Source organism: Salvia splendens, chromosome 18 (genome assembly GCF_004379255.2).
Source record: "Salvia splendens isolate huo1 chromosome 18, SspV2, whole genome shotgun sequence".
In the NCBI taxonomy this organism is placed as follows: domain Eukaryota; kingdom Viridiplantae; phylum Streptophyta; class Magnoliopsida; order Lamiales; family Lamiaceae; genus Salvia; species Salvia splendens.
Window position 1 is genome coordinate 7043783 of NC_056049.1, and position 27288 is coordinate 7071070.

At 34.9% G+C, this 27288-nt stretch overlaps 2 protein-coding genes across 7 annotated transcripts; one reads left to right on the top strand and one right to left on the bottom strand.

Moving 5' to 3' along the window:
* Positions 1-11011: 11011 nt before the first annotated feature.
* LOC121775744 (protein PIN-LIKES 7-like) lies at positions 11012-14454 on the bottom strand. Of its 6 annotated transcripts, none has more exons than XM_042172776.1 (11): positions 14324-14454; positions 13217-13428; positions 13045-13124; positions 12841-12965; positions 12635-12756; positions 12240-12440; positions 12047-12133; positions 11857-11957; positions 11743-11795; positions 11482-11667; positions 11012-11392 (listed from the first exon to the last, which is right to left on the bottom strand). In XM_042172776.1, the coding sequence occupies exons 2-11, from the start codon at positions 13349-13351 to the stop codon at positions 11268-11270; spliced, it is 1215 nt and encodes a 404-aa protein (XP_042028710.1). In that variant the 5' UTR covers positions 13352-13428; positions 14324-14454; the 3' UTR covers positions 11012-11267. The 6 variants fall into 6 exon arrangements, with proteins under 6 accessions (XP_042028710.1, XP_042028711.1, XP_042028714.1 ...); XM_042172777.1 differs by having other exon boundaries at positions 14279-14418; XM_042172780.1 differs by lacking the exon at positions 14324-14454 and adding an exon at positions 14093-14223.
* Positions 14455-25170: 10716 nt separating this feature from the next.
* On the top strand, positions 25171-26617 carry LOC121776661 (protein FAR1-RELATED SEQUENCE 5-like). Its single transcript, XM_042173845.1, has 3 exons — positions 25171-26017; positions 26224-26280; positions 26391-26617. The coding sequence occupies exons 1-3, from the start codon at positions 25171-25173 to the stop codon at positions 26615-26617; spliced, it is 1131 nt and encodes a 376-aa protein (XP_042029779.1).
* The last annotated feature ends 671 nt before the right edge of the window (positions 26618-27288 follow it).

Genomic DNA, 27288 nt, shown 5'->3' on the forward strand with positions numbered 1-27288 from the left:
TAATAATCTAATACTACTCCTTTGTAACGCAATTTAAACGTAAAATCCAGTCAAATCTAGACAACATGAGAATGTTAATTTATGGACGAAGCGATAAAAACAGAAAATCTGACCACACATGCCATAATGTCTTCAACTTTAATAAATCGAAACGACTTTACCTAAATATTTGTGTATTAATCTTTGACATTAATGCAAGTGATTTTGAGGTATATAGTACTTACTATACACGCAGCAAATTTGCATAAGGATATACTGGCAACAATAAAAATATTAGGGCGTTATAATTCGATCATTTATTAGTAGTTTAGTACTATAATAAAATCAAAATACAACATAAAATTACGAATTTCAAAATTCACGCGTTTACAATTTCACGTATAAATTAGGATGTTTTAAAATAGAAAAGAACTCTATTAATTAGGGTAAGCTAGCTAAAGGCCAGTTTATATAGAAGACCTGTTAAAACATAAACAACCTAAATAAAGGGCAACTAGAAATATAGTACTCCTTCCATTTTATAGTAATAGAATTATTTTATTATTTTAGTACGTTACATAGTAGTTGAGTCATTTCCTATAGAATGGAATGAAGGTGGTACTGCTACTACGACTTATTAGAAATTTGCGGAAGCATTGAACCTATTCTCAAATACTAGTAATATAATCAGAACAGAATAAGAATGCAATGCTGGAAATAATCAAATCAAATAAAATAAAAGGAAAAAAAATAATGAAAATGGATAATACTACTATAATTAATGAGGAGGAAGATGACAGAACACGTGTACACCCAACCGCAGACAGCTGGCAAATGCTAGCTCAGTGCATAACCGTTTTGGAGTTGGATTTGGCTGTCCAAACTGCCACATTATTAATTTATCACTACTATTTTCATTTTTATAATTAATTTATGTAGCCTTCTGTTGGATCATCCCACATGACATGTCTTCTCCATCGATATTAATCCAATATTTATTTATTCACAGAATAATAAAATCTACTAACATAAATATACTGTATATTGATAGAAATCGGTAGAATCGGTATATTATTTCTGAATGAATTTACATTATACACATATTACCAATATATAAGGCTAAGGACTCATCTATATGGTAAACCTAATTAACATAATTACATTGATTTCAAATCTCCTATAATTGGTAAAGATTGATTCTTGTATATCTTTTCCCTGATTCGGTGCAATCTTCTCCAACACTCCCCCTCAAGTTAAGCGACGGGGTTACCGATGCTCAACTTGCACAATACTTCCCAAAATAGTTTCGAGTTCACTGCCTTTGTAAGGATGTCCGCCAACTGATCTTCGGACTTGATAAATGGCATCTCCACTATCTTTGCTTCAATATTCTCCTTTATGAAGTGTCTGTCAACTTCAACATGTTTGGTTCGATCATGCTGAACCGGGTTCTCAAAAATGCTTATGGCTGCCTTGTTATCGCAAAACAATTTGCAGGTCTTTGATAAGTCCAGACCCAACTCTTTCATAATCCTCCTTAGCCATAGTAGCTCGGTCAATCCACTTTTGATTCCGCGAAACTCTGCCTCCGAGCTAGAGAGTGCTACCACCTTCTGCTTCTTACTTCTCCATGTCACAAGATTACCTCCAATAAAGGTGAAGTATCCTGCGGTTGACTTCCTATCATTCGGATTTCCGGCCCAATCCGCATCAGTAAACCCATGTATCTCCAAGTTCCCATGTTTTTCAAATAGACGTCCATGTTCTGCCGTCCCCTTTAAGTATCAGACGATTCTTAATGCTGCCTCCCAGTGTTCTTCTTGTGGTGCATGCATAAACTGACTTACAACTCCCACAGCATAAGTAATATCTGGCCTAGTGTGTGATAGATAAATCAATTTTCCAACCAACCTCTGATATCTCCCCCTGTCGGCAAGTCTTGCGTTTCCCTTCATTTGTAACCCATGATTTTGGACCATTGGAGTGTCCGCGGGTTTACAGTCCAACATTCCCACTTCTGCCAATAGGTCGAGGACATACTTTCTCTGATTTATGAAGATCCCCTTCTTCGATCTTAGCACTTCTATCCCCAGGAAGTATTTAAGGAGTCCTAGATCCTTCATCTCGAATTCATTGAACAAGTTATTCCTTAGCTCGATCATTTCTTCTGTATCATCTCCAGTGATAATCATGTCATCTACATATATGATTAGGCACGTAATTTTACCTCCTTTCTTCTTAACGAACAATGTGTGATCGGAATTACTCTACTTATATCCATACTTCTTCATCACCTCCATGAATATCCCGAACCATGCCCTTGGAGACTGCTTGAGCCCGTATAATGTCTTTTTTCAGTTGGCACACCTCTCCATCTTGGAACTCACTAGAAAAGCCTGGTGGGGGTTCCATGAAGACTGGTTTTGGTAGCTCCCCGTGCAAGAAGGCATTAGTCACGTCGAACTGGTGAAGTGGCCAATCCTTGTTGGCGGCGATTGAGAACAAGACCCTCACAGTATTAATTTTCGCAACAGGTGAAAAAGTTTCATCATAATCGATTCCATAGGTTTGAGTGTACCCTTTAGCCACAAGTCTGGCCTTGTACCTTTCCGCCGTGCCATCTGGTCTATGTTTTATAGTGAACACCCATCTGCACCCGACTGTCCTTACTCCTTCAGGCAGCTTGCCTTTCACCCATGTATTGTTCCTCATTAGTGCCCTCATTTCAGTAAGCATAGCATCCCTCCAATGTTTATGTTTCATTGCTTCCTTTGCCGATTGTGGAATTCCTCTTCCTCATACAGTGCGGCTTCGAAAGCTCGTGCCATTTTAGCCAAATTCCCTTGCACAAAATTTGCTACTCCATAACGACTCTTCTTCCCAATCTTCTCAGGGGAGTATCTCGTTGGTGGTATTCCTCTTGTAGTTCGATGAGGGAGAATATACCCTCCAGTATCACTGTCAATCGTATTATCTTCTTCGGGGAAATCTGGACTCAAGGGGTTAGGAGAAACTGTATTCTCACTAGGATTGGGTTTAGGAATTACCTCGGATATCATTGAAGAAGGATCCGGGGACCGCGGATGAGATGACTCTTGTGGTGAGAATTGCTCTGCGGCAATGACAACTGGTTCTGTTGGATCCTCAATCGAAGAGTTTGGAAGTGGCACAACCCAACTTAGATAGTCTGGTGAACTACCTGGATCACTCTCCCCCTGACTACTAAGGTGGGTGTGGTAAAAGAATTCGGTTTCTAGGAAGTTACAGTTCATGGTGGTAATGACTTTTTTTGTAAGAGGGTCAAAACATCGGTATCCCTTCTGGTTTATCCCATACCCGACAAAGGTACATTTTGTTGCACAAGGTGATAGTTTGGTTCTCTCGTGTTTCGGGATGTGGACATAAACGGTGCAACCAAAGATTTTAGGTGAAAGGTTCAGGTTTTGGGGAATTTTTGTCATTTTGGAGAGGATATCGAGCGGGGTTTTTTTGTTGAGGATTTTGGTAGGGAGACGGTTGTGGTTACAGCTTCAGGCAAGAAATGTTTGGGTACCTTGGATTCGATCATGAGAGCCCGGGTGATTTCAAGGATAGCTCTGTTCTTTCTCTCGGCTACCCCATTTTGTTCGGGTGTGTAGGCACAGGATGTTTGATGGATCATTCCCTTATCCTTACAAAATTGGGCCATAGAATTGTTAACAAACTCCCTCCCATTATCGGACCTAAGGGTTTTGATAGTGGTGTGAAACTGGGTTTGGATCATTTTATAAAATAAGACAAATTTTTCCACAACTTCAGATTTATGTTTCAAAAAGTATATCCAAGTCATTCAAGTGCAATCATCCACGAATATCACAAAATATCGAAAACTGCCCCCCACCAATAATTGGTGCAGGGCCCCACACATCAGCATGTATTAAGGAAAAAATAGAATTCATACGGGTGTTGGTAAGCTTAAAAGACTGTCTGTGGCTCTTGGCCAAAACACATGTTTCACAGGAAAAATCGGTAGGAATAGAAATTTTTGGAAAAAGAAGTTTAAAGTAACCAGGAGAAGGGTGCCCTAGTCTTCGGTGCCACAGCCAAATTTCTTGTTTCGTGGTTCCGTGAGCCAGCATCGCATTGCCATGTTGAGCTATCTCATCCACGTAGTAAAGTCCTTGTTTCTCAGTACCACGCCCAAGAATCCTCCTCGTCTGAATATCCTGTAATATACAGAAAGTGGGGTGCTTCAGAAGTGTACAGTTCAAGTCTCTAGTCACATGACTTATGGACATCAATCTCTGAGATAGCGTAGGAACATGTAGACAATTTGACAAACATAGAGTAGGAGATATATTGATAGTTCCCGACCCAACAACAGTAATCAACTCCCCATTCGCAGTTCTAATAAATGTATCAGCAATTTCATCATAGCTACTAAAATCACTCCTATCCGGGGTCATAGTATACGTGGCTCCACAGTAAAAAATCCAACTCTTATTGCTCGTTCTATCATTATTATAAACATGAAATGCAGCGGAAATAGTCTCTAACGGTGCAAAGGGGTTGTTTGACACAAAACTGCAAATATTTAGGCTTTTTCAAGAATTTTCCATATTCTGGGGCCGTGTTTGATAACCCATAGGGTCTGGGGGTCTATATGAAATATCATGGGGTCCAATTTGTAATAAACATTTCTTCTTGGGGTCAAAAGTAGAATAGGGAAAATTACTAGGGTTTGGTTTAAAACCAAACCCTTTACCTCCAGAGGCGGCGCCGCTCGTCTTCCTCAGCTCCTCCGCCCTCTCGGCGAAATTGCCGACTCTACGCACGCCGTCGCCGCCGGTCGAAGCTCCAGCCGACGATTTCCCTTGGCCAGTCGCCGTTTCCCTATTTCCGGCACCAATTTAAGCGGGCTGCCCCTTCTCATCTACGCTGACCGCGAGCTTTGCCTGAGCTCTCTCCTTCTGTTTCTCCTCCCACCACTCCGGATATCCGATTAGAAGGAAGCATTCCTCCCGGGAGTGTCTCGGTTTCCCGCAATGAGAACAGATTAGCCGGGATTTGTCTGGCCTGCTTCCCGGTCGGTGAGTGGTCGTGGTGGGTCGTGGTGGTCCGCGCGAGTTGGGGCGTTGGCTCTGGGCAGCGAGGCCGTACCCAATTCCTCCTCCTGTCGATGAATCGGCTGCTCTGCCGTCGTCGTCTCCGGCGGGTGAGGGGGCTGTGTTGATGCTCCTCCGGGCAGCCTCCCTCTTTACCCAACCGTAGGCTTCTTCAAGCGATGTGTTCGACCCATCCTTGAGGATGTCTCTCCTGATTGAATCATACTCTTGATTCAGTCCTGTTAAAAATTTGATTAGCCGCTTGCCGTTGGAGAAATCTCAGAATTGGTCGACACCCTTGTCGCAACACGTGATTGGTTGCTTCTGGCAGCGATCAATATTGATCCACAGCCCATTTATTTTTCGGTAGTATGCCTCTAGATCGAGACTTCCCTGTCTGATGTTAATTGCTTTCTCCTCCAGGTCGTAGATGAGATACGGATCCGCCTTACTTTCTAAGTTACCCTCAGGCTGTCCCACAACGCCTTCGAGGTTTGGTGATGCGCAAAATCGGCGATAATATCGTCTTCGATATTGTCGACGATCCATGAAAAAACGACCAGATCGTCCTCCTCCCAGTCGTCGTACCCCTTGCTTCCGAGTTCAGGAGGCTCCTTCCTGATGTACGAGTAGGCCCCTCGACCTTCTATCTTGACTTTCATCAATCTGGACCAGATCGAGTAGTTCTTTCCGTTCAGTTTGAACGCGACAGTAACGTTCTTGCTGTTCCTTAACTTTGTTGGTGTTTTCAGATCCGTTTTTGTATCCTCCTCGGTGTCTGACATTGTTTCTGATGTAGGGTTCGATTTCTGTGGTTGATTTGGCTATGAGGTCGAGAATTTGGTATATTGTGGCTATGATGATATTGTTCTGAGCCAAGATCATTCCTGCTCTGAGGCCATGATAGAAATCGGTAGAATTGGTATATTATTTCTGAATGAATTTACATTATACACATAGCACCAATATATAGGGCTAAGGACTCATCTATATGGTAAACCTAATTAACATAATTACATTGATTTCAAATCTCCTATAATTGGTAAAGATTGATTCTCGTATATCTTTTCCCTGATTCGGTGCAATCTTCTCCAACATATATAAATGGAGGAGTATGTATAAATTTTAAATTGGATTGAAAATAATTAAAATAAGATAAATGGTCATTTTGTTAGATTTGTCTGGTATGACGGTCATCCGAAAATGTCTCACTAAATAGAGTATTTTCTTATTCAATATGAGATTATGTTGAATGTTATTTTGTGAGTTAAGTTAACATGTTCAACAAAAAAATTCATCGGTACGAATATTGTTTTGATAGCCTAAATTACACATCATTCATTTGCATAGAATAGTAATGAATATCTGATGTGTAAAATGTAGAAGTGTAAATTTACTCAATTCCAAATGGCTGTAGAATCTAATCAAACAAGAAAGAATGACAAAATACAGTATCATCCAACTATATGAAAAGCCCATTTTCACGGAGTTTTTGTTTTGGGCTAACCACAAACAAAACATTACATTACATTACATTACATACTAGTGGATATTTATGTAGGACGATTTAGGAGTTCTGAATAGTTAAATTCTTGCACGTTGCGGCGGAGGCGTCGTGACGGCATAGGGCACAATCGGGTGATGAAGAGATTCGAGCTTTTGAGAATGGTGGTGAGAGCGGATGACAACAATGATGGATTATTTTAAATATTAATTTCAAAATATAAGTTAGATTCGGCGTGCCACATCTCGCCGAATAATGCGAGTGGGGTGGAATTGGAATTACACAAAATTTATGACTATTTTTAATTAAAAAAAGCCCTTAAAGTTCCCTATGTTGGTGTTATTAACAAGTAGAGTATTACTATTATGATTATACAAAGTATTAATAATTTATTAATTGTTCTTATAATGAGGCATCCAGTCCTATCTAAATTGAGTGGGATAGGGGAATTTGTTGCCATGGGTGGTTTGTGAAGTGGTGGAAAAGTGAAGCCACTCCCTTGGCATGGAAGGTAGAGAATTATGGTGACACCTCATCAATCACCTTCCACAACCATTCAAATCAGTGGCCCTTATTTTTTTAGGAGTAGTTTATTTTCCTAAACTAAAAATATTCGAACAAAAAAGTACTTACTAATTTAATTAATGTTCTTAAATTAAAATTCAGATATGTACAAAGTAGTAAAGTTATAAACTTGTTCAAAAGTTAGATGTAAACAGTGAATAGTGTCTTATGGATATGAAATTGTGAGACAATTAGCCACTTTTCGGATGAAAATGCCCAAATGGCTTGAAGGGCATTTTTGATAATCTCTAAATTCACTGACATATGAATTATGTCACATTTCTGTCAGCAACTTCTTATGTGATATCTTAATAAGTTCTGGTATACGTGATTAAAGTTTTGTCATTATTGGCACAAAAAAAACTTCTTATATTCCTCTATTTCTAGTTAGTGGTAACAATATACTAGTTATATCATGTAGGAAATTTATTGAGAAACAATAAAAAAATATAAAAAAGTGAATTATTTATGAAATAAAATATGAATCAATAATACATAGAATAAAAAATATTTCATATTTATTTAAATGATACAATAATTATTTTCTTCAAAACACTGACATTTAAAATGTTATTTCATTATATATCATCGAACTAATTTGTCAATCTTTATATACGTGTTACTGTGAGATTTGTTCAAAAAAGTAGGGGTCTTTTTCATCTCGAAAACTCAAAATGAGGGAAGGGGAAAACCGGATCTCACTCCACCCAACCAAATTAATCAAGCAAGTAATCACAAATACAATTCATATGGAAAAGTAGTGAAAGAGGCGTAGCATTGAACAAAACAATATCCATGCAAAGAAAGCAAAATCACCACCGCCGCTTCATCCACAACGGGAAATTAAAGGGGAAAAACCGGCGTTACTTGATTATCCATTAATCGCAGGGATTAATCGGCTAGGGCACAGTCACATCCATTAATAGTAGAGATTAATCGGCTTGCACAGTAGTAGAGAGCCGCTAGGGCACGAGCAGAGAGAAGGAGAAAGGGAGAGAAGAAACACGACAATTTTTTTTCCATAGAATTATCAAAGATGAGCTCTCCAAATAAAAATGAAGTCGCATAGCTCTCCAAAGAAAAATGATGTCGCATATCTTCAAACGATTCCTCGTGAATTGACGGCGCGTATTCGGTCTCGAATTGCAGCATCTTCCGCAACCGACATCTCTAGCATTAAGCTAAGGTATGCCTCAATCATCACGGTTGATATGTTTCTCAAAGTTGGCTAATTTTATTTCACTGAACTTTTTTACGAAAAATGCAACGTAATATTTAAAGTTTATGGTGGATTGGTCCATTTTATCAACTTAAAACATATGTTTTGTACTATGATATACTCCTTCCGTCCACCATTTAAAGAGTCATTTTGCCATTTTGGTTTGTCCACTATTTATTGAACCATTTATTTTATTCCACTTTTAGCATGCAAACTCCACATTCCACCAACTGTTTACACTCACAATCCAAATAAAACTAATACTTTAAATGGGTCCCACATTCCACTCACTTCTCCTTTTTACTTTTCCTCACAAAGTCAAATACTCCCTCCGTCTCGGATAATTCATCCCAGTTTTCCATTTCGGTCCGTCCCACATAATTTGTCCCACTTCAAATTTATCCATTTATGGCAAAAATTACTCCCCCACCCAACCGACTCTTCCCATCCAATCGACACCCACACAAATCGACTCCCCTTCCACTCCAAATACTCCCTCTGAAAACCCTATATCTACACCGACGCCTCCACAATTTTCACCGCCTCTGTCTTCTCCTCCGAAAACCCTCAATTTATAGACACGCCGCCTCCACTCCACATCCAGCTCCACTAGTTCTACCGCCTCTATCGTCTCACCGCCACTTTAATCTGAAACCCTAGGTTTCGAGAGCTCCCACTGCGATGGCTGCTTATCCCGACTCTCCTCCAGGGTTTTTATCGGTCGATCTGGACGATCTCGTCGTCCCAGACACGTCGGAGCATCTGAGGGGTTCTGACTCCACCATCGACGACTCTTTCATCGCCGGAACCCTAATTGACACCGTTGTCCCCGAAACCTAACTTGATTCCTTCATTCCCGTAGATGTTTGGCCTTCTCACTCCGCCATCAACTACGTTGGTTGTGGTTGCCCCTACTACGACCCACCACCAACAGCCACCCCCTACAACGGTCCTGCACCACCAGCCACCCCCTTCCACGGTCCACCAGCCTCCCCCCCGATCCAGCTCAAGCCCCCCATCATGTATTCTGACTTTGAGAGACAGATGCTTGCTATTTTGCTGCCTGGGATTTTAGATCTAATCTAAGTATATTGTCCCTCAATTTTTTGTTTTTTCGATTGGGTTGGAGGTTGTGGTTGTTTGTTTGGGTTTGAGGCTGTGGTTGTTTGTTGGGTTGGAGGTTGTGGTTGTTTGTTTGGGTTGGAGGATGTGGTTTGATGTTGGGTTGGAGGCTGTGGTTGTTTGTTTGGGGGGAGGATGTGGTTGTTGGTGTTTATGTCTGTGTGGGTTGGAGGCTGTGTGCATTAGTAATTGTTGATATGGGGTTGTTCCATGTGATCTGTTCTGTGCTGATATTGAGATGATGCTAATTGTGTTGCTGCTAACTGACCTGTTCCATGTGATACAAATTCTATGTGTTGGGAATGCAGACTCCATAGCCCTATGATGATTTGCTGTGTATTGCTATTATTGATATGTGTTGACTACTAAGCCACCCCTCTTGTTAGGTTAGGAGGCTTATTTGTGAGTTGATATAAACACCAATATCTGAGGGAAAATGTTTCTTAAACCATACACAGTCATTACAAAAATTATGAGCAACATGCAAATGTTCCACAATTCTACACCCACATTCTGTAAATATACAAATTATGAGCAACATGCAATATTCAAATTTAATTGAACTATTCTATTTGATTCTATTATTATCTATAAATTTGTCTTAGAAAATGAATCATAACAAAAATAAAGATAAAGTTAGTGAATAATAAAATGTAGTAAAAAATAAAGAAAAGTATAAAACAAAAGAAAGTTTTGTATCCCACATTGGAAAAAGATTAATGAATGATCTAAACATGTAGTTATACAAGAAAATATTTCAACATATTTTGTCCCACATTGAAAGTGAAACACAAAATATTCAAGGATGTCTCTATAAAAGAGAAACAACCAAGAATGGTTCTTAGAATCATAGGCCCAACAAATAAATATGGGCTATTATGAAATTATTGTATTTATTTATTTGTGAAAATTAATTTTTATATATAAAAGTTGATTTTTATAAATAATATTTTTTAATGTTATGAACCGGCGAACCGCCGGTTCCGGTTCGCGATATTTCTGAACGTGAACCGACCCGCTTGAACCGCCGAACCGCCATCCAGTTTGAACCGCCGGCGCCGGTTCCGGTTCCGGTTCTGGTTCATGAACCGGCGGTTCCGAACCGCCAGTTAACCGGCGGTCCGGTTCGGATTGTGCATGCCTATATTACTCCCTTCGTTCATAATTAAATATCTCATATTTGACCAGTATGGGGTTTAAGTAATTATTTCACTTAAGGTGAGTAAAAAAGTTAGTGGAATGTAAGATCTATTTTATGTATTGATTTTATAATAAAATGTGAGTGAGATAAGTTAATGGAATGTAAGATTCACTTATTAAATATAGTAAAAGTGAAATGATATATTTATTGAAGACGATAAAGAAAGAATGAAATATTTGATGGTGGACAAAGGGGAGTATATAGTTTAAAGGCAAAAGATGTTATTTTTTAATTATATCATAATAGATGTATCTAAAAAAGTATTGAAATATGAACATACATTAAAAATTCATCATCAAATGGTAAAAAAAAAACCCAAATAACTACGAGTACTAGTATACACATACAACATATGTGACTGCTTCTGCATCTTCAAATTTTCATTCGTCCACATTTTAGGTCACAAATCAATGATTCATACTACTTCAATGCTACATTGACATGGCTGTAAATAGCCATTTAAACAACATCTAATTCGAATTCGAATACGAATACGAACACGATCACAGAGAATACAACTCGAAAAAAATTTCACGATGCATTGCACCACCAAGCTAGCCAGGATACGACTTTTCGCCTTGGCTTTCGATTCATCTAGGTCAAGATCCACATGAAGACCGTGGACCAACCGGTCAGAGCCACAGCCGCAGCCAAGTAAGTCCACAGAAAGAGAACCGAACACTCTTCTTGAGCCACATCAAACAGCTGCGTCATCGTACCTAAAAAACGTCGTTCACACCATCACCTCATCGTACAACCCCAACAACGCGCCATCAATCAGTACGATGGAATAACCGTACAAACTTACCAATGTTCATGGCAGGTGGAAGAGCGAACTGAATCATCAACACGAACCGGAACAGTGGATCCGTAGGCAGGAATCCTAGATGTGCAGCTCCGAGCACTACACCTATCCCAATCATAGGAAGTATCACATATTTCACTATAATCACCGCCACAATCAGCGATAGGCTCAGCTTCGCCTTGCGCAACCCTGCACATCAGTCAAGGTTACTTGGTTCGTCCTTATGTAAGGTGTTCTCTCGAACAACGAGGGAGAGACACGTACCTAGTGTTAGGTTCCCTCCGAGTATGAGGGTAATGCAAGGAATGGTTCCATCCCTACATAGAACACAGGCCATTAGCTTAAGTTGAGAACCGAGCAGCTGTGTTTTTAACGTACCCGAGCAATGTTATAGAGTCGAATATCACTCTCAGGGGAGCGCTCTCGCCAATGAGAATGTCCCGGAGCCATGCCACAGCCCCAAATACGAATCCCAAAAACTGAAATCGACACGAAGGGAGACTAATTTCAGCATTGCACAAGTAGGGATGTATGAATTTTTTTCGAGTAATGGGAAAGGCGAACTCACAGCAGCAACGACTGGAGGAGACATTAGCTCCTCTCCTAGTTGATGCAAAATCCCGAACACTTGACCCCATTGTGTCTTCACCTCAATCTTCAAACAGCAAAATTTTCATTTTCACATCGAGTGTAGTTTCAGTTCTTTGAAATGGAAAAAATTGATTACAAAGCCGAGTTTCTTGAACTGTCATTGTACTCACAGTTTGTTCGTGCCTAAAGTCTTCGATTTGGGTGGGCGCATCGGCGTGCTCTGCTCCAGTTAGAAGGAGAGACTTGTTGTCCGCCTCTAAGTCGTTGTTAGGCTGCTTTTTGGGGTCCTCTGCTTCGAGAGCTGCTCTGTATTTCACCCCCGCGCTTCGTATCAAGTGGTACGTGTAAGTCCATATGTAGAATGCGCCAACCTATGGTCCCGATCAACAAGTAAGCATTAGAAACGCTGTCGTCACTTGAGAGAGACGAAAAACTAGCAAACAAGTAAGTATTTCAGACACCTTTAACTGGTTGTAACATCAACAATGTTGATGTAGCATATTATCAATATTTTCACATATCTTATTTCTTCACTACTTAATAGCAATGAACAATAAGTGCTTACAGCCATTGAATAAGAAACATATGAGAGTCCCACTGTGGAGCAGACATTTGCATCTCCGAATGGACTACCGTTTTCCTTGCAGATCGCAGGGACGATGATCAACAGAATGTTCCCCAGGTTTCCTAGTCGGGATCAACGCAGCGATTGAACTAGTTTAGCTTCTGAAAAAAAGACTATCCAAATAGGACATAGATTAGGACAACCACCTGATGAACAAACGGCTAAGATAAGGTTCCGTATGTAAGGTTCTGGTCTTAGTATTTTAACCATGATCCATCCAAAACTCGCCCCAAACAAGAACGTTAGCCCGATGTTAACTGGCATGAACCACCTTCATCAGAGAATCAAAACAAATTATAAGATGTTCATGTTTCTATTCATACGAAACTAATAACATCGTAGCATCATACCACGAGATGATCTCTTGGAAGTTGACAGTCTTTGCGAGGCTCGCAAACACAAGGGACGGAGTGAAGGCCACAAACACAATCTGCATTGTTCAGACACACTCAAAAACCAAGAAACTACTAAACACCAAAACAAAAACGCACTTCCTTCGTTCGAAAAAAAGAAGCAACCTACTTTGTTCATGTACTTTCTGGCATCGGGCGGGAGGAGCTTGAGGTGATCAGTAGCCATGAAGGCTCCAAGCATGCTTATTATGAGCACCTGAAGAATCGGCATGGATGCAACCTCGAACAGATTCAACAACCCCATTTTCGCTCGACCGATGCTCACACTAGAAACCGGCCTTTTCTTCCTCCCTCCAACCCCAGCTTTATATCAATATGTGCCTGCAGAGAGTGGTCCAAATTTGCTGTGAATACAAGATCAAGCTCACGTGCACCAAAGCATAACTGTGTGACAGCATTATTGATACCATGTGGGAACAATTGAATCAAGGACTTAGGAACATGGCTTGTGTAATATTCACTACCCTTTTTTACAATAATTTTTCAATGCTGTTCAACTGAAAATCAAGATTGATGAAGTGTATATAGTTGATTCAGACTCGGTATGAATACATCAAAAAAATAGAACAAAATTTAGAGAAGCACATACACCTATTTCTATTAATCAAGACATAGTTGAGCCATGAGAGGTGCCAATTTTGACTAATTGAGTCAGCAATTTTGTTAACCAACAACTACTAATATATACATCAGCTGCTAAATTTGGAACAATCTTCTGTCTCCAGCTGTGCATGCCTATTGCCTAGTAGTAATAGTAATAAATTATAACTAAAACAAGAAAAACAGTCATTAACAAAAAAAATTTAAGTAAAACATGTATATAGAGTTGAAACTTAAACGGTCGTGGGCAAAAGAGTGCCATCTTTGAATTCGAATAGCTGTCATTCCATAAAATAAAGAAGTGATGATAGTAGAATTTCAAAGTGTTACTCAACTATTTGGCCAATGGCAAAATTATTTATGGGAAAAAATGGAAAATACTTACTGTGCAATCTAATGTGTGGGATTTTTTGTGTAGAAGTTACTATCACCTTATTTTCTATGTTAAATGAGAGAAGCAAAGAATGGAAGTCGAGGTTGAGACTTATTTAATGAATGAATTACTCAAAGCAATTATGTATTCCATTAACAACAAATCGCAATCGAATCTACAGAGAGAGAGAGTATTTACACAAAATTTAGAAGAACATGCATATAGTTGTGGAGATAGCAAGACCTTTTTAGACAAACACTTCAAGTCTTGATTAAAAGAGAAGGAAAAGAATGAAACAATGTTGCAAATGAGAGAGAGAGAGAGAGAGAGAGAGAGAGTGAGAAGAAAATAGACGTATGTATATATGATATATGTTGACAGAGCGGCAGAGGATGGCGAGCCGATCCAGATCTATCTACAGTACGTCACGCTGTGTCTGCGTTAATAATTAAACACGTATGATTTTGGTCTTTTATAATTTTGAGAACATGGTTTTTGGATATACTTAATTGGTTAAAAGCTAACAATGCAAATAATTTATTACTATTATTAATGATTTCTTTAATTAATATATATCCTTATATGAAAACGTGATTAAATAATACTGCCATCCTTCGAAAATTGATCACATTTGCCATTTTCGGATATCCCTTTAAAATAAACAATTCTATTTAAGAAAAAAAATCTCTCTAATAAGGTGGTGGGTCTCATTTTCCACCAACAATTCACTTTTTTTTTATCTCTCTACTTTATAAATTATGTATTAAAACTAATGTCATTTCAAATGTTAATTTTATGGGAAGAAAGGAGTATTTCTTTCCAACTATATGGAATCATTTTATTTTTTGTAAAATATAAAATATTGAATTACACTTATTTTCTTTTTTTGTAAAAGGTGGTGGTCTCATTTTCCACCAACAATTCAGATGCGTGCTATTCGGATTGTGATTATTTCAAATTATAAATTCACGACACTAACCCTGGAACGGTTCACGGGTTTTGGACTGCATCGAGTGCATTCATCTTTAATACTATAATTGAATACGGATATCAGTTTAAACTATAATTTATTAATTTTTATGTAAAAATTTAATTACCCTGAATGTATCGAAATATGCCTCAAAATCATCTATCATAAAAAATTGAATTTATTTCATATTTCATCACCACACAGCAATTGGCTGATTTGGTAAAGTAGGATTTGTTAGACGAATTTGTATGAATCGATATTCCAACATGACATCAGTACCAAACTCGTAAGAATCCAAACTTGATTTTACTTTTAATTCCTCTTGCGACAAGAGTTGTTTTAATTTATATCAAAAGACAATGATTAAGTTAATAAATTTCGCGTGTACAGATAACAATTGCAATTAAAATTCTTGTAATTTCAAAACCAACTTTTCCATATATGTTAATCAATTTCGAATCTCACCATATTAATTAATATGGGCATCGTATTGTATTATAATGAAAGAAAATAAAGGTAGATAGATGGGTTTTCCTTAATTTAATTTCCTAATTTAGAAAGCGAGAGGTGTTTGGGATCCTTCGTGTCAGCAGTGACGAAGAATGGGAGCCTAATAATTAACAATTCTACTAGATAAGAGATGTGATTTGAATAGGTTGTTTCTGTCCACCAAAATTTGGTGTCAAATTCTGATTTATGCAGCATTCAAACGAAACCTAGTTTAGTGGGAACTCTTCTAATCCATTCATTAAATTCACAAAAAAGATTTCTATTTTTACAAATTATAGATTACTATTCACAAAATATCATACACAAATGCTCGTTCAACGCCCTTTCACGCTAAAGATGGATAATCATAATGTGGCACCTAATTCACATAGTTAGACCAAATTCTTTCACGCTAACATGTCATGAATCCTACTATGGCACCTATTGAATTCAGATAGTTAGATCAAACAGTAAACTACAAAAATAGTCCCTAGACTATAGGTTTATCTCGCCTATAATTCCTGAATTTTAAAAATATCGTCAGACATTCCTGGACTAAGGGTTTATCTCGAAATTGGTCTTTTGTCATTTTTTATACGAAAATACCCTTTTGATGGTTTGGGCAATTTGGTCTTTTTACACTTTTAACATTTTAAATCTGATATTATTTCAGTGATGTACTAAATCTGATATTATTTCAAAATTATCATTCTTCTTCCATTTTATCATCCTTTACTTTGTTTCTTTATTTCAATATTAGATTTAATTTTATAAAATTAAAATTAAAATTTAGATTTTTAAATATCAATAATTTTTTATTATTTATTAAAATTATTAAATAACAAAAATTTATAGTTTTAATCAATATTTGATAGTGTCTAATATTTAATTAATAAGGTATGCCGACGCCAACTTAGTTTTAATCAATATTTAATAGTTTTAATCATAAATAGATCATATAACACGATTATTCTGAAATAAATATGCATCTAATGTAAGACTTATATAATTTTTGTTTATTTATTTGAAAACAATCATAATTAACTAGAAAATTTAAACAAAATACTCCTATATAAAATTTTTAGTCAACTTTATAATATATAATCTCAAACAATTATATCAACCGAACGAAGGCTAAGTAGAATAGCTCTTATTTTTCCATCATGAGTATTATTTTTCTGTACTTCTTCAATTCAACTAAATATTATATTAAATGATAAAAATTAATAGTTTTAATCAATATTTATAGTGTCCATAAATTAATAATTTTATTAACAAAAATTTATTGATATGTAAAAATCTAAATTTAAAATTTAATTTTATAAAATTAAATATAATATTGAAATAAAGAAACAAAGTGAAGGATGACAAAATGGAAGAAGAATGATAATTTTGAAATAATATTAGAGTTAATACATCACTGAAATAATATCAAACTTAAAACGTTAAAAGCGTAAAAAGACCAAATTGTTCAAACCCTCAAAGGGGTATTTTCGTATCAAAAAATTGCAAAAGGACTAATTTCGAGATAAACCCTTAGTCCAGAGATGTCTGACCATATTTTTAAAGTCCGGGGACTATGGACGAGATTTCCCATTTTAATAGTCTAGACTCTAGACACAGACCAATGACATAATGACATAGTGTTTTCAACCAATTATTGTTGACATATAGAAGTAGGATATTTCCCATTTTTATGTTAAAAGTATGCATTACGTTGAAATTTGGAAAGTTTTAAAAAAATTAATTCCTATATTTAAACTTAAATATAATATCAGTATCCATATAGTTGATTTGCTATGGTAAAATATAAATATAACAAAATTACAAAAAAAATCATATTTTCATACTGATAATGCTACCAAAATAAATTTTTGTAATGTTTAAATTATTATTATTATTATTATTATTCTTTTTATTTATTATTTTTACATATATGTAGATAAAATAAGAAGAAAAAATTAAGTTACCATTAATCAAGAGTTACGGAAATCTTAAAGATTGAAAAATGTTAGTACTTACATATTATTCCAACTTTTAGCTTTTTGGAAGTTTCCAAATTTAAAGATAATGAATAATTTTAATATAAAAATGAGATTTTTTGAACTTCCATTTATCAAAAACTAATACTGTTATCTTGCTATTTGGCGTGTCTAGATTACTTAATTATTACTCCAAATTCACATAGTTAGATAATTATTAACTTGAAAAAATGACTTCAATCCTATCGGTACCCTGCAAATTCACATTTAGATAATTATTAACTTGAAAATATGTTCATCATTTGTATTTATGTGAACAAGAAGTCAAAAATAAGTTAATTGCATTTGAAATTTAAATATGATGATTCAAATACTAAGAAAAGTTGGTGATATTTGAATTTAAAATATTTACTTTAAAGAATTCATCCGCTCTTATATTATTGGTCATTATTATTGTATTTTAACTGATTTATTTTTATATTTTAAATAATTTAAAAATAATTAAGTCATTTTTATTTTTAAAATGAATATTCTATTTTCTATTTTATTTTATCTCAACTTTATTCTCTTTTTATTTTTCTTATTATATTCTCTCTCCTACTTAGCAAACTAATACCTTTTTTAATCTTCATATCTAATATAAGACTAACTTAATAAAAAGAGTGACCTTCAAAAATGGTTCCTGGACTATGGGTTTATCTCGTCCATAGTCACTGGACTTTAAAAATATCGCCAGACATCCCTGGGCTAAGGGTTTATCTCGAAATTGGTCATTTTGCCATTTTTTTTAATACGAAAATACCATACCCTTTTGAGGGTTTGAGCAATTTGGTATTTTTACACTTTTAACATTTTAAATCTGATATTATTTCAGTAATGTACTAAATCTGATATTATTTCAAAATTATCATTTTTCTTCCCTTTTGTCATCCTTCACTTTGTTTCTTTATTTCAATATTAGATTTAGTTTTATAAAATTAAATTTGAAATTTAGATTTTTAAATATCAATAAATTTTTATTAATTATTAAAATTATTAAATAACAAAAATTAATAGTTTTAATCAATATTTGATACTGTCTAATATTTAATCAATAAGGTATGTCGATGCCTACGTAGTTTTAGTCAATATTTAATACTTTTAATCATAAATAGATCACATAACACGATTATTCTGAAATAAATATGAAACTAATGTAAGACTAATATAATTTTCATTTATTTATTTGAAAATAATCAAAATTAACTAGAAAATTTAAACAAAATACTCATATATAAACTTTTAGTAGTACCAAATTTTTAGTGAACTTCATAATATATAATCACAAACAATTATAACAATCGAACGAAGGCTAAGTAGAATAACTCTTATTTTTTCATCGTGATTAATATTATTTTTTTGTACTTCTTCGATTCAACTGAATATTATATTAAATAACAAAATTAATAGTTTTAATCAATATTTATAGTGTCCAAGAATTAATATTTTTAATTAATAAAAATTATTGATATTTAAAAATCTAAATTTAAAATTTAATTTTATAAAACTAAATCTAATATTGAAATAAAGAAACAAAGTGAACGATGATAAAATGGAAGAATAATGAAAATTATGAAATAATATCAGATTTAGTACATTACTGAAATAATATCAGATTTAAAATGTTAAAAGTATAAAAAGACCAAATTGCCCAAACCCTCAAAGGGTATTTTCGTATAAAAAAATGGCAAAAAGACCAATTTCGAGATAAACCCTGAGTTCAGGAATGTCTGGCGATATTTTTAAAGTACATGAACTATAGGCGAGATAAACCCATAGCCCGGGATCATTTTTAAAGTTCACTCTAATAAAAAATAGAGGAAGTATCTATTAGTCATTTTACATTATATCACTGGACTTACGCCTAATTTGTCATCATAATTATGATAATAATTGAATACAATATCTAATTAAATGTTAGTATAATATTGATACGTTGTTCCTTAAAATAGAAATTTCGGATATGTGTTTTAATGTGAAATTGGCAAAATAAGAAGAAATAGAAATAAAAATTGCTTGAAGTATTGTTAGGGAAAATGAGACATATTTCTTAACTTTTTTTAATAAAAATGAAAATGAACTAGTTCTATAAAATGAATCAAAATAATAAATTGAGACTATGGTTTGGAGATGAAAAGAGTACTGGTCTTAATCAAATTTAAAAGGTTGTATGACTTGTATCTTGTATTATCAAAGACGGGTCCATAAAGTATACTTATAATTACTTAAGTGCGTACTATATTATTCAGTAAATTATATTAATAGTCTCTTAATTTTAAGGTTTGCATATTCAGAAACTAGTCTAGACTATAAGATTTGCTCAATTCATACACTTCTACACATTTTAATATATACTATGAGATTAAAATACCCCACAATCATTAAAGGGTATTTAAATCCATATACATTTTCTCTTTGCTTATTTATTATCATAATGTGTTTTTTTTCCCTATGCAATCGTTTAATTATATATATTGTCTCTCTCCCTTGCCTCTTTTTTCTTTCGTTTCGTTTCTCTCTTCTGAAAATTTATGTGATTGATTTTTCCTTTTCATTTCTATTTATGCGAATACTGAATTTTGATACTTAGTTTTTCTAAAATGACTTTAGGTGGACATGACTTTATGTCTGCAATTGAGGAGTAGCAAAATTAATCAAGATTCACACTAAAATTTTTCTTTGAATTCAATAAAAATTGTTACTTTAGGGGCCGATCATGATTTTACATTTGTGAATTGAGTTTTAAAATCAATAATCACTGTCATACTTTATTAATATGATTTATAAAGATAATGAGAGCATCAGCAATGCCGCCCTTGACAAAGGGCTGTCCCGTCCCAACGAGTCGAGATCGCTAAGGGACGACGTTGCAAATGGCTAAGACTAACTAAGGGTCCCAATTTAGAGATATGGAGAGATGTTCAGGAGCCCAATAATTGAGAAAACTTAATATAGAGTGTTGGATGATTTGAATTACATTGATTGTGCCTGTCCACTAAAATTTGTCGTCAATTTCCAATTTATGCATTAAACTTTAAAATTATCATAAAATGATGTAGATATTTTTAAAACTTTAAAAAGGGAACAAAAAAGAACACAAATTAATAAAATAAAATTTCATTTGTATATCGAAAGTCACAGGAAAAATAAAACAAATCCTATCTTTTAATTCATTTATCAACTAAACAGGATAGACCTAAACACTGATAAAAAAAATAAATAAAAAAACTACTAACAATTAAAATAACTAATTAATAATCTATATAAACTAGTAATTGAAAAACTCCTAATCATTTCTCTCTTTTGAATTTATATTTTCAATTTTTCATAATTTTATGTACGCTTTGTTACAATCAACGTGTATTTATATACTCCATCTCTCCATAATGAAGGCATGTATGGATAATAAGATGAGATTTTATGAGATACTATTTTATGTGCTAAGCAGAGAGAAACAATTATAATATATATTTGTGAGAGGATTTTTTTTTTAAAAAGTACATTTTTTGTGAGATAAATAAAAAGGGAAAGTGTCTCATCCAAAGGCTGATCTAAGTAGAGTCATGGACTCATAGAGGAACCTTAGGATTAGGGATGTCAATGTAACCCGAACCCGCGGGCCGGCCCGAATAACCCGATAAAAATACAGGGTTAGGGTTGTAATTTCGCAGCCCAAAATTAAAATCGGGCCATTCGGGCTGACCCGTTCGGGTTGTCGGGTTAGGCTGGCTGACCCGTTCGGGTTACGGGTCGGCCCGTCGGGTTGAAGGCTTCTGCACAGCGAGCAATTTTTGTAACGGTCATAACTTTCTCTACAAAGCTCCGATTGCGGCGTGCAATATATCCACGCGAAGCTCTTTCGAAGACGAAGAGAATGATATGTATTAGAGGTTTATCAGACTTCAAAATCGCGAGAAACATTGACTCAAACAAGGCTGCTGCACATCCAAATATTTTGTGTACATTTTCTAATCCATTTTCTATCATTTCTCAACAAAGATGTAAACATACCAAAATATAGAAATATAATCAAAATCATCCAAGACAACCCTCTAAAACCATGCAAAATCCAAATACGTCAACCGACTATATAAGATCACGAAAAAAATCACAATGTGCTTCATGGATTCATAAATACTCGTATATAAAAGCTTTCTTTTAGTATATTTCCAATATAATAGTGCAGTGTTTTGACGCCGCTTCGTCATTGACTTATGCGTACTTTGATGATTTTTAAAACAAAGATAAATTATTATTTGACTTATTTACAGCTGGAATAAATTAAATTTGACCAATCACAATTCAAGAAAACTTAGAGTTACTCCAATTAGCTAGCATCATGATAATTCACTCTTTAACAATTCAAAATATTTTTGTTACATCTACGATGCACCTCTAACGTTATGAAAATTTTATTTAATTTTCTACGAATTAATTTAGGTTTGAATTTTGAAACAAAGTGTTGATTTATGTTTTAAATACATAAACATAAACATACTATTGGTAGATATTTTGTAAATAATTATGTAATGGATAAGTTATTTAAATTTAAATAACTTAATTTTTTTAAAATATTAAAGAAAATTAAAAATAAGTATTTCATTGTTGAATGATTAATTAAAAATATGTATATAATTAAAGAAAATTTAAAATACCTATTATTTTTTTGAAAATATTAAAAGAATTAAAAATACGCATTGGCCCGAATAACCCGGTGGGTTAGCCCGAAACCCGAAGGGTTAGGGTTAGGGTCGAACTTTTATAACCCGAAAAAATCATAACCCGAATAGCCCGTACCCGAATGGCCCGACAACCCGAACGGGTTGGCCCGAACCCGAACGGGTTGGCCCGATTGACATCCCTACTTAGGATCATAATAAATTATGCATCGAAGTTGGTTATCAACTTAACTTGCAAAACGGAGGTTAATGGTTCAATTTCTCTAGCTAGCCCTCTTTGTGGTTTTTATTGTTTGGGCATTTTTTTATTTGTTAGTTAATTTATTAATCACTTCATCCGTTCGTGAATAGGAGTCCAATTTTTTCATTTTAGTACATCCGCAAATAGGAGTTCCGTTTCACTTTTACCGTATATGGTAATAGAGTTCCATATCCCATTAACTCATTCCACTGGCATGTCATTTAAAACTAATATATATATATATATATATATATATATATATATATATATATAGGTCCATGATCAATTGAGATTTTTTTGGTTAATTGAGAAATGAGATGCAACATCAGCCACTCATTTTAATTAAATGAGTGGTCCAGATTTTCCCACACAAAAAATACTTTTAAATTAATTTATTATGAAAGGGTATAATGGTCATTTCGTGGTTTAGTTTAGGCTCTTCAGCCTTCTGTGAGATTGGCGATTGGCGATTTCTCAGAGATCTCTCTGAGACCATTGATTCCAACGCTTTCTGATTCAATTGAGTCGAAAATTAGAACACAGACGCTTTCAACGATTTCAACGATCTCTGCTTCGACGATTCCTCAGCATATCAATTTAAAAAAAAAAACGATCAATTCGACGGAGTTTGGTTGAATCTGAAGTTTTTAGGTTGATTTTATCGACTTTGATTCTGTTTTTATGCTTTATTTGTTGATGCCCAGTCGAATTTGTTCCTAATCGTTTTTTTTGCTTTTTCATATGTAGCTTCGAGTTCAATTCGTAATCAAAAGCTAAGGTGTTATCTGATGGATTCTTCATCTTATTCCGAGTAGACGTCGACGAATGGTGAAGGTAATTTGGATTGGTAACATGCTTTTTTTGTACTTTGTTGGTGAATTATACTCTGTTGACATAAATCCACAGTTATTGATATTTGAATTGATTTTCTGTTGACATAAATGCAAATATATTGATATGATGTATGTTACATGTTAAATATTATGTAGGTATACTCTTTGTTAACATGCAAAATAGTTGTGTGCAAAATGCACTCTCCCCTGGCTGAAGAGCTCATGTTGTGGTGTTTGTTGGTGGAGGAAGGTGTTATGGGTAGGGTTGACGGTTCATGATAGGATGTCTAAGATGTTGGTGTTGGTGTGTTGGTGCTGCATATTTTAAGATTTTGATTCTGGTGTGGGTCATTTATGATATGATAGTTGACATTATGTTCTGATTTGAATTGATGTTCTGTTGATATAAATGCAAATATGTTGACATGATGTATGTTACCTGTTAAATATTCTATTTAGTTGTACTCTTTGTTAACATTTTTTTGACATACAAAATAAATTGTATACAAAATGCACCCTCCCCTGTCTGAAGAACCCCTGCTGTGGTGTTTGTTGTTGGAGGAATGGGTTATGGCTATGGTTGATAGTCCATGATAGGATGAATGATATGTTGGTGCTGCTTATTTTGAGATTTTGATTCTGGATTCAGGTGTTGGTCATTTAAGATATGCTAGTTCACATTATCTGTTTTAGGTTGTTGACATATTTTCCCATTATGTAGTAGGACATGTTATTCCAATTTGCAAGGCTAAGTTGAGGCCTTATGAAGGTAAAAAAATTTCTTCACTTGAGGAGGGAATTTCCTTTTATGAAAAGTATGCTCAAGAGGCTTGTTTTGATTTTTGAACATTTGGAAATAGGTCTAGTGGTGGTGTTATTACTTTTCAGTATGTTGTCTGCAACATACAAGGTTTTCATACAGTTGATCCGTTGGATGTCGATGTAATTATATCTGACGATGTGAACGTGTCAGATGACGATGAAGTAACTTCAAAGAAGAAACGCAGACGTGGCACAAAAAGGTGTGGATGTGGAGCAAGGATCAGTTTCAAGTTTTTTTTTTTTTTCTGATTGTGGTGTTAAATATTATCTTGTGCATCAATTCATTGAGGAACACAATCATGCTATGGTTGACAAAGATCATAAGCGATTTATGAAAGGAAATCGCAGTATGAATGATGTTCATCACAAGTTTGTTGAAGATTTGCACCAAAGCTAACATCGGTCCTACTTCAACTTTCAACTTATTAAAGGAGTTTTTTGGTGGTTATGATGTTGTTGGGTGTACATTGAATGATGTTAGGAATTGTTCTCGTGATATTAAAGACAAACTGAAAGAAGTGGATGTTCAAATGATCCTAAATCAGATGCAAGAGAAGAAGAGAATTTGTGAAGGCCTTTTTTACAAATATCAATTATCACCTGATGATAATAAGTTAGTGAGCTTATTTTGGTCTGATGCTGAGTCTCGGAAACATTACCATATGTTTGGAGATGTTGTAGCATTTGATACAACATATTCGACAAACAGGTAGTTTATTTATTATACTTGGTAATTGACATACATAGTAGTTAGTTGACTTAGCAGTTGACATAGTAGTCAACATAGGATATATCTGTAGTTGACATTGGTTATTATGAAAAATTTGTTGATGTTTTGTGTTGATCTATTTGTTCAATAGGTATCGTATGGTGTTTGGTCCATTTACTGGGAAAGACAATCACGGGTGTCCTATTGCATTTGGAGCTGGTTTCGTATCCAGTGAGAATTGTGATGCATTCTCATGGCTTTTTACTGTGTTTGTTGAATGCATGTGTGTTGTTCCAAGGATCATAATCACAGACCAAGATTGAGGAATGAGGCTTGCAATTGAGAAGGTGTTATATGGTACAAGACATCGTTTGTGCATGTGGCATATTATGAGCAAGTTGTTTGAGAAAATACCTAAATCTATTTCTGATAGAGAAAAGTTTAGTAAGGAGTTTAAAGCTTGTGTTTGGTCAGAATTGTTATATCCAGATGAGTTTGACATATTATGGACTGATATTGTTGAAAAATATGGTGTGGAAGATCATAAATGGTTTAAGGACATGTTTGCTGTTAGACATATGTGGATCCCAGCCTACTTTAGAGATGTTCCTATGGGTTCTTTAATGAGAACAACATCTTTTTCAGAATCTGAAAACAGTTTTTTTAAGAGGTACTCGAAACCGTTGTTTAATTTTGCTGACTTCACTCTTCAGTATAACAATGCCATTGAAGCTCAAAAGAATCAAACTGAAAGGCTTGACTATTATGATTCTGTAATCTCTCCAAAATATGCCACTGATTTAGCATTTGAGAAGCAATTGGCATCTGTATACACGAATATGATGTTTAGAGTGGTACAAGAATTGATTTCTGAGGCTGATAAGAGTTGTCAGATGATTAGCATGTCCACTTTGGAGAACATCGAGGTCTTTAAAGTTTCTGATGCTAGAAAGAAGACCTTCACAGTTACACATGAGAAAGAGACCGAGTCATTTGATTGTGAGTGTAAACTCTTTGAAAGGTGTGGTTATCTATGCAGCCACCTTTTCTTCGTCCTCAGAAACAAAGATGTCAACAATATTCCAGAGAAGTATGTTGGTAACCGGTGGCTGAAAAGTGAATTATTGAAGGCAGTTCATGATCTCACGAGTGATGAAAGTGCGTCTGGCCAAGGTATGTGAACTGCTTCCTATAGATATTTCAGTTGATTTGTCATATGTTGCTCAAACAAGACGCCAACATTCTCTGTATCTAACAAAAACACTCATGTTTAGTATATTTCAATTTTGTGTTGATATAAACTGTATAGGCTGTTGACATGTTACAGATTTAGTGTTCATATAATTTATATAGGATATTGACATGTTATATGTTTGCAGGTTATAACGAAGATGACAAGCTACAGATTGGTAACAGGTGTCGTGAACGTTACTTTGGTCTATATCAACGCGCTTTTAAGAATAAAAATCATCTGATTGCATTGGATAATTTGCTTGCGGTATTGCTCCTCAAATTTTTACTGATGACACTACTGGATCTTCATCAGTTGATAAAAATGATTCCATCAAGAATATATATGGTATTGCTGTACCTGAAGAAATAACTGCACGTGCTCTAGATGTGGTTAGTACAAAGGGAGGTGCAAGTGACAAGAAAAGCAGGATTAAGTCGAGCATAGAGAAAGCAATTGAAAAAGCAAGTAAACTTCATAGGCATTGTGGAAAGTGTCATAAAGTGACTGATCATAATGCCAGGAGTTGTGGCAGAAAGTAGACATAATTGTTTTTTTTTAACAAACAGAGTTGTTTTTGAGTTTTTAACATATGCTACAAGTTATTGACATTTTCTTATTAGTAGTTAATATTTGATATTTTGGCTATTGATATGAGAATTATTTAGTTGTTGACATTTTATACAGTTTATTGACATTTTTTATATGTTTTTAACATTTAATTTGCTGTCTATTGACATGTATTATATGACCATAATTCATGTACATGTGCCAAATAAGGGGAAAAATATTTGTTTTTTTAATTATATGATTTGTTTTTAAGTTGATGACATTTTCTTATTTGTTTTTAACATTTGATTTGCTGTCTATTGAAATGTATTATATGACTACACGTACAAGCGACGTCAACTGTGTTACAAGCCATGTCAACTGTGTTACAAGCCATGTCAACTACACGCACAAGCCATGTCAACTGCACGTACAACCATGTCAACTTCACGTACAACCATGTCAACATTTAACATTAATATCACTTTTTGTTTACTTTTTTCTACGACTAAACAACTCCTTGTACTTGTTGTTTAGCTCAAGCAATTTCTCCATGTTTGCTTCCATTCAATCATGAGCCAGTTGTAACATCGGCGACCTTTGGTTATTGTAAATCGATGAAATCATCGTGTAGCAATACCTTCCCCTGAGTATCTGGGGAATC

Bases quoted from the DNA above. Each gene is read 5' to 3' on its own strand.
- LOC121775744 (XM_042172776.1), bottom strand. From the start codon at position 13,351: ATGGGGTTGTTGAATCTGTTCGAGGTTGCATCCATGCCGATTCTTCAG. The intron at 11,958-12,046 runs GTGAGTTCGCCT...TGTCGATTTCAG, and splicing joins CTCCTCCAGTCGTTGCTGCT to TTTTTGGGATTCGTATTTGG. The intron at 11,668-11,742 runs GTACGTGTCTCT...ACTGATGTGCAG, and splicing joins CGGAGGGAACCTAACACTAG to GGTTGCGCAAGGCGAAGCTG.
- LOC121776661 (XM_042173845.1), top strand. From the start codon at position 25,171: ATGAGGCTTGCAATTGAGAAGGTGTTATATGGTACAAGACATCGTTTG. The intron at 26,018-26,223 runs GTATGTGAACTG...ATATGTTTGCAG, and splicing joins TGAAAGTGCGTCTGGCCAAG to GTTATAACGAAGATGACAAG. The intron at 26,281-26,390 runs GTCTATATCAAC...GATCTTCATCAG, and splicing joins GTGTCGTGAACGTTACTTTG to TTGATAAAAATGATTCCATC.